Below are 13,991 nucleotides of genomic sequence, written 5' to 3' on the forward strand. Positions count from 1 at the left end.
AGGTTTCCCCTGTCAATGAAAAGGGATGTCCTAACCATGCTTCAGAGACACAGCAGCAATGGGGCGGAGGTGGCAATGTGCAATATGTATAGCCAAAGGCACTTTTTTCCAATTGTAATTGCAACTTGAAAGCCACATGTAGTAATATAGTATGATTTGCTCTAAATTCTAGGATTTCTATATCTGTCGACCTATTTGTGGTCATATTTCTAATACTCTAAATACCAAGCAAATGATGTTTTTGAGAGTATTTGCCCATGAAAACATCCAATAATGCTTCTGGCCCAAATTCCTTGTGAAGATTAAAAAGAGGAGGCAGTGACACCCAATAAGAGGCCAGCTGGGCTCATGTAAATACTGTTTTCAGTTTGCATATACGCATTGTAAAGCTTACACCGTTAACATATAAAACTCATTTATTGGTAATATATGAAATAAAGTGTACTTTAAAAGAATCAATAAAATTATCTTTTAATGTGTTATTGCTGCTGGATGAACAATCAGCTAATGATCCTGGTAGCTTTTGTGGGATTCAAACACTCCTTAACAATTCAGACAAAATGACTGGGAATAGGTTGGCTGCATATCTGAAACACCATAAAAGCAGCAATAAAACAGAGAGAGGCTGCAAAGCTTGTCCAATAAAGTTTGTTTGAAGCTCACTAAGAGAGAACAGATCAAGATACATTCTTGGAAATAAAATGCCATTTCTAGAGACTTCATCACTGGGTGCTCCCCCACCCCTGGCTCAAGCTAAGCAGCAAATCTTGTCTGGTAATTTGCTCTTTCAGTCTTATAGTTTGACTTCCATACTATACTGAAAAGAACAATTTTGTTCACCAGCCCTCTTGAGGGTAAGAAAAGTCAGAATGGATTTATAGGAAACTACATTTAGGTTGATCATTAGGAGTTTGTAGTGTTTGCTAGCTGGAATATTAGATATGGGAAGTATGGGCTTACATCCCTCTTCAATTTTCTCACTGGGTGGCTTTAAGTAGCTCTCTTCATCTCTCATATTACAGGTTGTTTTCATGCTAAAATTCTACTAAGAGTTCTTTGGGAAAAAGGTGAGTGCATAAACTTAATTAAATATCAATTCAGCAAACTGTCTAGGGGCCCTGGGATTTTAAAAGAACCACAAAAGTGTGTCTATCAGAGAGGATGACAGGAGTGTTCTCATTGTCTCTGATTTGTGAATAGCTAGTGCTAACAGAGAGAGCCAGCGTAGTGTAGTGGTTTGGTTGTTGGACAGGCTTTGAATCCCCACTTGGCCATGGAAACCCATTGGGTGACCTTGGGCAAGTCATACTCACTCAGCTTCAGTGGAGAGCCATGGCAAACCCTCTCTGAACAAAACTTCCCAAGAAAACCCCATGATAGGGCCACCTTAGGGTTGCCATAAGTCTGATATGACATGAAGGCAAACAACAAGTACTAACAGAGTTCTAGATGGGCTGGACACATAAATTCTTTTGATACTAATATGTAGTACATTAAGACCAACAAAACATCCTCCTGTATCCTGTTAAATAAATAACATGAAGCCTTGTTAAAGATGATGCCAAAATCTGAATGTAGACTGGTATCATCTGATCTTAAAGCATGCCCTACTGGACTAAATAAAATATTGTCTCCAGCTTGTAAATCTGAGATTTGTTTTATTTGCATAATTTTCTGATTAGTAGTGTTGTCAAACATCTTGAAAAATATGTACAACATTGGTGACTTCAACTGTGCTGTTCCAATAATACAGGTTAGAATTATTTTTCTTGTCTTATAAAATATATGTTTTATAGGAAAAGTCAAGTTATCTTTCTCTTACACAGAACAAAATTGAGTCCATACTATAAACATAGCTAGGATATCACATACCTAAAGATTTTTTTAAAAAATCTAGATTTCAAAGAACAATCACCAGATATTTCTATGCTGAGATTTTGTCTGTCTGTCCAGGCAGTTATTGCAGATTTCAAACTGTAAGTGGCAAAACTTCCATTCACTTTAGTAAACCAGATTGTACGCTACAAAGATGACTTTGCAGCGGGTCCATGGCAGCATTGCTAGGACTAATAATTTTATTGCTCAGTTTGGTGATTTAGGCGGGGTACACACCACCAGAAAGAGGTACGTCCCCGGCGCCTCTCTTTGCTCTGCAGGAGCGCTGCAGTAACTAAATGTGTGGCGCTCCTGCAGAGCAAAAAAGGAGTGCCAGGAAGCGGCTCCTTTTTGTGGCACACTTCTGGCACCTCAAAGTGCCAGCGACTACGTGGGGACATCGTAGCTGCACCGCCCCATTTGGAAACGGCGCCGCTGCGATGTCATCAGTACGCGCCACGTCTGGTGGGTGTACTGCAGCGCCCTCGTCACGTGCAAGGGCTTCCGGGCATGTGGACACTCCGCCCACCAGGCAGCCCTCGCACGTGACGAGGGTGCCATAAAGGCCTGTCTGTTCTGGGCCTTAGCCTCATGAGTTTGCTTGTTATAGCACATAGAATTCAGTTTATATATTGGTGGCAGACAAAATCTCAGCATGGATATATCTGGTGAGGGTTCTTTGAAATCTAGATTTTTTTTAAAAAAAAATGCATGGACTCAAATTTTAACTCTTTCACAAAGACTGTCACAGTTCTGGGCAAGTTTCTGGACTAATTTATATAGAATACTATGTACAGTAGTGGTCTCTTCACGTAAGAAGACATATTGCTGAAGGTGCAAAAATAGGTGAGCCAAAATGATCAAGAGTCTGGAACACTCCCCATCAAGTGGAAAGGTTACAATACCCCAGAGGACAGGTTTTCAAAATGACCTGAATGGACTAGAAAGCTGGGCCAAAGCTAACAAAATGAAATTCAACCCAGAGAAATGTAAGGTACTGCACTTAGGGCCTCACCTGGAATACTGTGTCCAGTTCTGGGCACCACAATTCAAAATGGATGTTGAGAAACTGGAGCATGTCCAAAAAAGGGCGACTAAAATGGTGACGGGTCTGGAAACCATGCCCTATGAGGAACAACTTGGGGAGCTGAGGATGTTTAGCCTGGAGAAGAGAAGGTTAAGAGGTGATATGATAGACCTGTTTAAATATTTGAAGGGATATCATATTGAGGAGGGAGCAAGCTTGTTTTCTGCTGCTCCAGAGAATGACCCAGAGCAATGGATGCAAGCTGCAGGAAAATAGATTCCACCTCAACATTAGGAGGAACTTCCTGACAGTAAGGGCTGTTCGACAGTGGAACAAACTCCCAAGTAGTGTAGTGGAGTCTCCTTTCTTAGAGATCGTTAAGCAGAGGCTGGATGGTCATCTGTTGGGGATACTTTGCATGGCAGGGGGTTGGACTGGATGGCTCTTGTGGTCTCTTCCAACTCTACGATTCTATGATTCTATGATTAAGGTCACCATCAGCCAAAAAGGCACATAACAAGAACATTAGATATGCCTATGTATCTTTATGCCTATGCATCTACATATGTATGCAATATGCCTCTGTATCTGTATGATAATTGCTGAGAAATATGAACAAGAGGGTGCTATTGCATTCATGTCCTGCTTGTGGGCTTCCTTTAAGCAGCTGTGTGATCATGGTGTTCTCTTAGACAGGCCTTTGGACTGATCCCACACAGCACATCTTATAGTTTCTAGCCTTCTCCTCCTTGTTTTTCACAGGAAGCTATAGTTTCCCATTAAATCTGAACCAGTAACTTATAGTTTCTTTGTGATTTGCAGTTCATATTAATGGAAAATTAAAACTATGGTTTGCTGGTTTGGAAAGCTGGAACATAATGGTAAATGGCTTGCCATTTGGAAGGGAATAATAATTCATGAGGGAGCAAGATGGAACATATAAGATTGAGGCTCCTTCACAAAATACCAAATCATGCTATTAAGCTAAAAGAGAATTCTTGGTGTGGTTAGGTTATGTTATTTTCTGTTTGCATTGTGCCAGCAATCAAAGATGTTTCTTTGTAAACACACTTTTGATTCTATTGTGGCTTAACTATACTTGTTTATTAGTAAATTGGACTCTTTATGATTTTTGCCCTTGATGCTACTTTTAGTTTAGTTTTGTTTCTTTTGTTTCTTTCTTTTTTTACAAAAATGTGGCTTGTTGTTTTATGCTTATTTTTTATATTTTGTTAGCTTTTGAATAAAAAAAATCAAGATGTAATTTTTAACAGGATACCAATTTTACATGTATAAATTAGTATGTAGTAGAGGTTATGAAAGTGCAAAATCAGGGTTACAGCTGAATATTAAGGAGACACAAATGATGATTACAGATACAAATGATTTACATAACTATAAAATGGGTAATGAAAACATTAAAATTTGCCTATGCCTTGGTTCAATCCTTAACCAAAATGGTGTCATCAAGAAATGAGAATAAGACTAAGATTTTGAAAGGGAACCATGAGGAAATAGATAAGATCCTCAAGTGTAAAGATATATCATAGTCAGCAAAATCCAGGCCATAGTATTTTAGGCGTGGTACAGACCGCAAAAAAGTGGCGTGCACCATCTACACGCTCACTAATCCTAATACGTACCGCCAGTGGCATAATGGTGGTGCCCTGTGTGGCAGCCTAACAGCAACACTGGAAGGAGCCTCGTTCCTGCAGCCACCAAACGGCTGCGGGAACAGTGCCAGGGAGAAAGGGGCCAAGCGGCCCCTTCCTCTCCTGGCTGCAGCTCCTGGGGTGTCCTGGGGCATGAAGCCCCAAGGACACCCCTTTTCGGGACCAGGGAGAAGTGGCATTTTGCTACTTCTCCCTGGTCCCGAAAAGCACCAGATTGAGGCCTTTGGGCTTCTGCTGTGGCTGCCCTGGCCCCAATCCATGCCTGAATGGAGCGGCTGCAGGCCGGCCCAAAGGGGCAGTCTGTATCCCGCCTTGGATTTCTCCATATAGTGTGTGTGTGTGTGTGTGTGTGTGTATGACTTAAAGGCACACAACAACAACAACATGTCAGCAACAACATCCTGAACATGACTATAAACATCCAGTATTCCTTTACATATGTCCAGTCAGGTAGGTATGAAACTATTAATGCCCTTATTAGTGTTTAAATTGATTGTATTATTTGTGAATCTAAACGCTAACCTGGCATTGCTTATTAAATTTTCAGGGGTATTTTATTGTGAAGGCCACTATGTGTTTTAGTGGCTAAAAACTATTTTTAAATATCTAGATTTTGGAGAGTGATTATTATTTTAAAAAAATTGATAAATGTGCTGCAAAACAACCTTATAGTGCATTGGGTATAGATACTTGGCCAGAAGACCTGAAAACCTAATAGAATAGCTCACACTTCAATTCTTTTTTAAAAGTTGGCTAGGTTCCTTAATTATAGTTTCGCTGCCAGTGTTATTAGCATAAACGCCAAGCCTCCAATATGTCACTGTAACATAGTTTTTTTTAATGTACTGGAAAGACCCAGTGACCTCCACTACCACATCCCAAAAAAATAAAAGTTTACGTACACATTTTTTTAAGCACACCAAATGATTTTCTAATAACTCTTTGGTCTCCTGCTGTGAATTTTTGCTGCAGCCAAAGGAATATGTTTCTGCCTAGCTCTTTAAAATTACGCTGTTGATGCCAGTTTCTATGGTCCCATTACTTACAGCAAACTGTTATTGCAATGCTGTCTGCACTTACATCATCATCATGTAATTGGTCCTTGTCTGCACATATGTGCTATTTATATTGTAGGTAAAAATATGATTACCTTGAGTAGATATATATAGGACTGGGACCTAAAATTGGACACATTATTTTAATTTGTGGCCATAAACAGAGTGAGTTTATGATAACCTTCAAAGCTATGCACAGGGCATCCAATCTTTGCCAATATTTTTGATGTTCCTGCAGGGGTTGTGGAAACTTTCGTCCTCTAGTTGTTCTGAACTGCAATCTACATGGTCACTTATAATTGGCCATACTGGGTAGAACGGATGAGAGTTATAGCCAAAAAAAACTTCTGAGTAGTTTCGCCATAATTCATGTGCAGTAAAGATTGTGGGAAACAGAATGATTTGATAATTAAAATTGTGTGTAATGGGGAGTTGGGATATTCATCAGCTTTATATTGAGTAGAAAGCTCTCAGTGAAATAGTTGTCAACATCATAATTGATGAAAACATTTTTTTAATATCATCAGTACTTGTTTGAATTAGAGGTTTTTAAAAAAGAAGGAGACTGGGCCTGTATTGTGCCTGTGTTAAAAATTAGCTCCCACAATGGACATGGAAGGTAGTATTTTTAGAAAACATCTTTAGTCATAGAACATTATTGATATTTTGCTACATGGTTATGGGCTATAAAAATGTATTCACAAAAACTAGAAATAAGTTTCAAGAGGGAGTACGTGATCAAAGTATAATCAGTGAACAAGATTTCAATGACTGAAGGACTTAGGGCGCCAAAATGTGAGCTTCCACCTTTCTAGCTACAAATTCACTTGATCACTCAAAGTCTGATTAGAGTATGTTGATTATAGCAGGAAATTCAACCCTCTTTGCATGACCAGTTATGAATGAGATTGCATAAGTGAGTTTGTATGTGTAAATGGCACTCGCAGCTTTTGCTCAGGACAAAATATAAATGCTACATTGGTGCACAGAAAAAGAACTGCCATCCACGAGGTCTAGGTGTAACAGATGGTTTGTCTAACCAACTCCTTTCCATGCAATACTCTGTTGAGAGTTTTCTGAAGAGCTGACTACATGAAGGAAAGTTCTGTAAGGACCTGGAAATAAAGTCAGTGCTAATCCTCATACATAGCATATGAAGTCCTAGGTTCCTCAGCATCGCAAATAAAAAGATTGCAGATATTACTGCTGCTAAAGGTTTCACATAAGACCTGAGTCTAAAATGCATTTCTTATCAAGGTATGAGTTTTCTTGATTGCCCTAAGTCAGAGGTGGGGATCATGTGCTCTTGGGACCTTCGAGGCCTGACAGCCCACAAAAATGCTAAAAATCATTTTTCAGCCAAAATGGCCTTTTTAGCACCAAGAAGCCCCTTTCTGGAATCATTGGCTATTTTGGAAGGGGGGGAGGGTGCCTATTGCAAAACAAATTTCAAGATGCAACAATGCTTGTTGCCCAAAATGGGAGCTGTGTCAACACTCTACAGCCTTCTAGATGAGCAGAAAATCTGGCAGTGCAGCACTTTGGACTCCCGAACTTGCCCATCCCAGTCTAAATTCTACTAAGGATCAACATGCTTTATTTTCTCCCTTGTTCATTACCATTAGAAACTGATGCCAAACTGTCTGATCCAAAGTTGTTGTTGCAGTCTTCCTATTTAAGTGAAATGTACTTGCCTAGTGATTTTGAGCAGTAACACCATTAGCAGTACTCATTAGTGATTGCAAGTAGATGATACAGCTAACTGAAGGCTTTCTCCTACACCTTCAGGAAAGATCTTCAGCAATATATCATACATCTGGCATATTGCTTTTCTGTCTCAGAAAGTGCAGAGGCAAACAAACTGCATCACTAGGGGGAAAATCAATACTTTTAAAAGCACATTTGCTGAACTTAATAAGCTGGTACATTCGTTTTCACTTTACCACAAGTACTGCTATAACATAAAGGAAATCTCAGAGGACTCCCTCATTAGATCCCACCACCACCACTGTCCAATCTTACATCCTGCTGAAAATGCTTCCATTTCTGCCACTGTTTTGTGAGCTTTGAAAAATGTCAGTTTGCAGAGCAAATAAAGATGTGAAAGAAATTTCATATAGGAATAACTATGACTGTGCCATCACCACAAATTTAACAATCTTTAGATGTAAAGACATTGAACCGGCTACAAGCTAATCTACTACTGACAGTTAGTGTTTTAAAAAGTAAAATTACACAGGAAAGGGAACATTTTATGTACTATATTAAACACACATGGGGTGGGGGTACATGGTAGCAGACATGTCCCTTTTCCATTTTATCAAACAGTCATCCTGTGAGGTAGGTTAGATTCTCACACAAGGCCACCAAATGAACTACAAGACTAAGCATGAACTTTACCCAAGATCACCCAAATCAGATATTATGTCTGTACCACAGTATTAGCCACACTATTCATATTTGCCACACTATCCATGTAAATAATGCATTAAATGGAGATGAAACCATAAATATATTTCAATACATAAAATAGACCCATCTCAACAAGGAGAGAAATTGTATTGTTATAACATTGTTATTAGTAATAGTAGTAGTTGCCTTTCTCGCATTATAGGGACTCCAAGTGGCTAACAACAAATTTAAAACCATACACGTTAAAAACAATGCAAAAGCATTAAAATATATACATTTAAAAAACAATCAAACAATTTTAAAAAGTTAAAAACGGTATACATTAAAAATTAAAATGTATTAAAAACTCTGCATAAACCTTAAAATGTGAAAATTAAATAGCATCTAAAAGCCCAACCCTCATTGAAAAAAAGCCTGATAATACAAAAAATGTTTTCAACTAGCTGCCAAAAGGAGATCAGGGATGGGGCCATCCCTCCCTCCACTAAGAAGGTGCTCTCCCTTGTTCCCACCAAACAAGTCAGAGAAGGTGGTGGGACGAAAGGCCTCTCCTTAGAAGTTTAATGGGGTTTGTAAAGGGAGATACAGTCCTTCAAATAACCAAGATCCAAGCTATATAGGGCTTTATAGGTCAACAAAAGTTTCTGAGCACTTTTCAAAGGCATTTACAGTTATCCAAATGGAAAGTAACCAAGGCATGTCCCACTGTGGCCAGATCTGACTTCTCCAGGAATGGTTGCAGTTGGTGTGCTGGTTTTAATTGTGCAAAAGCGCTCCTGGTCACTGCTGAATCCTGGGCCTCCAGTCTTAGAGCTGAATCCGAGAGTTCCCACAAACTATGAACTTGTGTTTTCCGGGGGAGTGTAACCCCCTCCAACACAGGCTGAATCCCCATTACTAGACCTGTCTTTCGACTAACCAGGAGCACCTCTGTCTTATCTGGATTAAGCTTCAATTTGTTTGTCCTCATCCAGTCCATTACAACTGTCAGACACTGGTTTAGGACAGGAACAGGTGGAATTAAGTGGAAAGAAGTGAAAGAGCTGGATGTATGAGCTGGGTATCATCAGCATACTGGTGACCCCTTAATCCAAAACTCCAGACAACCTCTCCCAGTGGTCTCATGTAGCTGTTTAAAATCATAGGCTTGAACCCTGAGGGACCCCACAGGCCAATAGACAAGGAGTCAAACAGGAATTCCACAGCACCACTCTCTCAAAGTGTTCCTCTGAGAATGAAGGGAGCCACTGTAAAACAGTACCTCCAACCCCATCTCAGAGTGGCATCCCAAAAGGATACCATGGTCAGTAGTAACGAAAGCTGCTGTGAAGTTCAGCAGAACCAATGGGCACATTGCTCCTGTCCAGTTCCCTGCATAGGTCATCCACCAAGGCGAGCTAACATTGCAAATAACTCTTCTCCTTCCCTCTCCCCATGATTTTTTCCCCTGAATGAAATCCAAGACCCAGTCCAAAAGGTTGTCAGAATTTATAGTGAGCCAGGCAAGCCCACCACTTGTATTCTCCTTCAAATTGTAACCAAAATTTTCAGGTTACAGTGGCATCTTCTGCTGAAGACCAAAAACTAGCTCAAGGGCACATTTTAAAAATTTGCCTAAAAAAGTATGAGGCAAGGTATATAAATAGAGGAGCAGGGGAGGTATTGGTGTTTTGTTTTTTACAATATTATTTGCTGGATTGAAAAAGCAAGAAGTGTGTGTGTGTGTGTGTGTGTGTGTGTGTGTGTGTGTGTGTTGTTTTAACCATTATTTACAATCATGATCAATTTCAAAGACTGAAAAGTCAAGAGTTACACATTCAGTACATGTAAGGAACTGTGGAATAAATATCTCTTTAAGTGAGATTCAGTGTAATGGCATTTTAATCATTTCTTGCTATGTGTTGACATGTTGCGTTAACCTTAAAGTACTATTTTGTGAATGCTGACCTGCTGGATTAATTTGAATGTACTGCTTAGACTGGAATGTGAACTCTTAGTAGATTGATGGGCATTGTTTACTTCTGCATTCTTTAAAATATATATGAATATGTTTTAAATATATATATGTATATTGTTTATGTATATATTTTAGGCTCAGAAAAATGAGAGAGAGTCTATCAGGCAAAAATTGGCACTTGGAAGTTTCTTTGATGATGGCCCAGGAATTTACACCAGCTGTAGTAAAAGTGGCAAGCCAAGTCTTTCTTCTCGGTGAGTGAAATTGCATTATGCACATTTCTCATTTTAATGGCTTCCATGTGGCATTATATCAAACAGTTTCTACCAAATGTCTAAAGCTCAAATCCAGGGCTTTGTGAATGCATGGTGTTTTCTTCAGTGTTCTCTCAGAAAGGAATCCCTCAGCTGTCTGAGCACCATTTCGTAAAGCTTCTGCTTTTCTTTTATTTCTTCTGTTGTTGTTGTTGTTTTTGTTTTTGTTGTTATGTTTATTTATATCCCACCTTCCTCCCAATACAGAGACTCAAGATGCCTTACAAATCTAAATCAGTCCAAGTTAAAACACTATAAAACATGCAAAATACAAGTTTAAAAAACAATTAAACAATGGGGTTTGTTTGTCATAGTTATTCTGCATTTCCAAAGTTCTGTGCAAAATGTCTACTTCCATATCAACAAATGTAGATAATTTTTCCAGAACTTCATTCTGTGCTTGTCTAAGATATATTGATAAATGTATGCTTTTATATTCTGTTCCTGAAGCTATCTGAAACTTGGATGTAAAGGGGTATAAATATTTCAAGAAATGTCAGCGACATATATTTTTTTGGAATAATTTCTTCAGTATTTAATTTAAAAAAAGAATTCAGGGCGTTAAGACTGGATACTAATTGACTTGACATTGTTACTTTTTGAAGCCTGTTTTGTACCCCTTTGCTGCTAATCAAGTATGGTCATCAAAAAGGGGGGGGGGGGGACAGAATAGAATTCCATTACTTTCTTTTTGGTAATGCTTGAAGCTTCCATCATAACAGTGATTGTGCAAAGAACCCACAGGGAATGTCCCCAATGGTTGCCCTCACTCAACCAAAATTGATGAGCTAGAACAATGGAGGGCAAAGCATAGATCATGATTTACTGCTAGATCTCAAAGTTATTTGTAAATCAACAAAGATTTCTAGCTCCCAGTGGTATGGGGAAAACAATCTTAGATTTGTCAATAAAAGGATGTGTATACAAGTGGGGTTCTGGTACCATATTCTTCAGTCCTGCACTACCATCCTGACCCATTAATTTGTCACTGTTGTGTCCAGGAAAAAACAAATGACAGATTGATTGAGCTCTCATCAGGGAAGGCTAAATATCTCACAAAACTATAATTCCCAGAATTCCACTGCATCAAGCCATGGCAGTTAAAGTGGTGTCAATCTGGATTATTTCTGCAGTGCCTTAAATAACTCCTGTAAAGTTTGGACAGAACTTGGAATAGATTCACCACCCTACTGATAGGGAGCCAGCAGATGACATTTGCTATAATGCTTAATTGGCTTAAAACAGCATAATTTGCATGAATTTTTGCAGACAGAATTCTTGCCTCTGATTCCAGCCAGTTGACTATTGCTTTGAAACCCTTGTGATCAGTCTAGTCTATAAGAGGTCTTTCAGTACTCACGTAACACTATGTGATATGAATTCATAGAAAAACAGCTCCTACATCCGAAAGCTGGTGCGATCCTGGAAAATGTGTAGCCTGGGAACACCTCTTTTCCTAATATGAAGAAAGTGTCAACATCATTTTTCAGATTTAAAAATATAGATGATGCAAGAGACTGAGGAACTCCTAGGATCTCGCTTTCCAATAAAATGGGTGTATTTGTGGAACTGGCATCTGATTCTGCCAGAAAATAAACATAAGTAATAGATCGTGTGTTTGCTCATTTCAGGAATTTTCTGTTAGTCAAGATTGTATGTTTAGTAGTTACTATCAGCAAGAAGAGCGAATACATGGGGAATTTTACTCCGTCCGGGGAATAAAAATTGCTTTATTTCTTTATGGTTTCATGGTATTATCTAATTATGATTTTTTTTTTCCCCTGCTGCTGTTTTGCTTTCTGGATTGTTTGTGTTACACAGCTATTTTTTATTTTATTTTATTTTAATGCTATCTGTATAGTGAGCCAGCATGATCTGTATACTTATCCAGGAAGATGTAGTGGTTTGAGTGTTGGACTGGGACTCCAGGAGGCCAGGGTTCAAATGTTTTCTCAGGCATGCAAACCTGCGGGGTGAGCAAGTGACATTCTACCTCAGCCTCAGAGAAGGGCAATTGCAGACTCCCTCTGAAAAAAAAATCCTGGCAACAAAACCCTGTGAAAGGGTCATGTTAAGGTCATCATAAGTCAAAAATGACTTGAAGGCACTCAACAACAAATATAAGATAGCTCCTTAATCTAACCAAAACGGTCTTGTTTTCTGATTGAAGTTTTGAGCATTTTAACTATAGCATGAAGGGAGCTCACTTAGGGGCTGTACCCTTCTTCAGCCAGATTCAGACCATGGCAACCACACGCTGGGCCCCAATCCAGCCTTTCCAGGGCATGAAAAGGAGCCACCAAAAGCGGCTCTTTTTTGTGCACTGGAAAGGATGCGATAGCCACGGCACTGCAGCTATATCGTATTATGGATGTAGTGCTGGAGGAGTGCCATGATGCCATGCACCGTGTGAGTGTGTGGCATCACAGTGCCCTAACTCCTCCCCCATAACTCAACTGGCATTAATGGCCAGTCTGAAGAGCCCCATAGACTCATCCAAAGAAGCAAGGAGTTAACTTATTTCCTTTGCAAACAATACTATAATAAACAAAAGAACAATATATGAAATCACACCCTTCCCTGGGTAGCTATAATTTATACTTTATACTTAAAATCTATGGAGAACCTGGTGCAGCAGAAAAAGACATGGCATAAAAATGTAAGTATGCAATTATTCATTATATATTGCATATTAATAATGCATCCAAAAAGCCATTAAAGTAAATGGAAAATAACATTTTACTGTCTATTTCCACTGAAGAGTAATATAAGATTAACTCTCTTGAGGTAAAAAACCAGCAAGAAATAGAATGAATCAAAAGTTATGTTTATTAGTTACTCATGTCTTGTCTGCCTGGTATATTTTGCTTATCATCATATTTCATGTTCCTAATGAAATAACAAATTACAATATCCTATTGCATGGATATTCCATATCTGTCTGGAAAAAACATAAGCTTCTGTGTTGTCTATAAAATCTCAGTGGCTATAAATCACATTTAGCATTTTTATGGCATGACATTAAATAGTTTAGGAAATCTGTCAAGGGAGTTGGCTGAATATAAGTCCAGATGGCCAAAAGTGTAACACCAGCATAATCACAATAAACACCTTTATGGAAGAATTGTTCCATTCTAGCAGAATATATCACCAAAATAACGATTTCAAAACAATCTCTTCTTTCTTCCTTACATGCAAGTTAATAGTACTTTAGCAGATGCACTTTGCTGGCTGAAACTAATTATAATTTATAGTTTGGAAAGTTACTTTTTCGGACTATAGCTCCCAGAATTTGTCAGCGTCTCCCTGTCACTGACCACAAAAAATGTCCAAGTTCTATGTTCTATCTAGAGTAGCTCCACTGAAATCAATAGGATTTAAGAAGTCCAGTTCCTTTTATTGTATATGTTAAATAGATCAAGTGTTAAATTTAACCCTATATGTGTATAAGCCATGTACTCATTAAATTTAAAGTTTATTTTAAAATGTTCCATTATGGCACATTTCTTATTTCTGATACCAGATACTGAAAAGTGCAGAAACTACTATAAGCCATCTTGTAGCTGAGATGAGTGTGGATTTAGATGCAGGAACTTTCTATAGTTCCATTACTGCAAACAGATCACTACCTGATGAAGTTTAAACTTAGTGGGGCTTCAAGCTACACCCCCACACACG

General features: G+C 38.7%; 1 protein-coding gene across 1 annotated transcript in view; it reads left to right on the top strand.

The window, feature by feature from the left end:
- Positions 1-13,991, top strand: part of LOC121925573 (IQCJ-SCHIP1 readthrough transcript protein-like) — a 515,366-nt gene that overhangs the window by 469,050 nt on the left and 32,325 nt on the right. The window contains 1 exon segment of the mRNA XM_042457860.1: positions 10,135-10,253. Coding sequence (XP_042313794.1) covers positions 10,135-10,253 — 119 coding nt within the window.

This window comes from Sceloporus undulatus, chromosome 3 (genome assembly GCF_019175285.1).
Source record: "Sceloporus undulatus isolate JIND9_A2432 ecotype Alabama chromosome 3, SceUnd_v1.1, whole genome shotgun sequence".
In the NCBI taxonomy this organism is placed as follows: Eukaryota; Metazoa; Chordata; class Lepidosauria; order Squamata; family Phrynosomatidae; genus Sceloporus; species Sceloporus undulatus.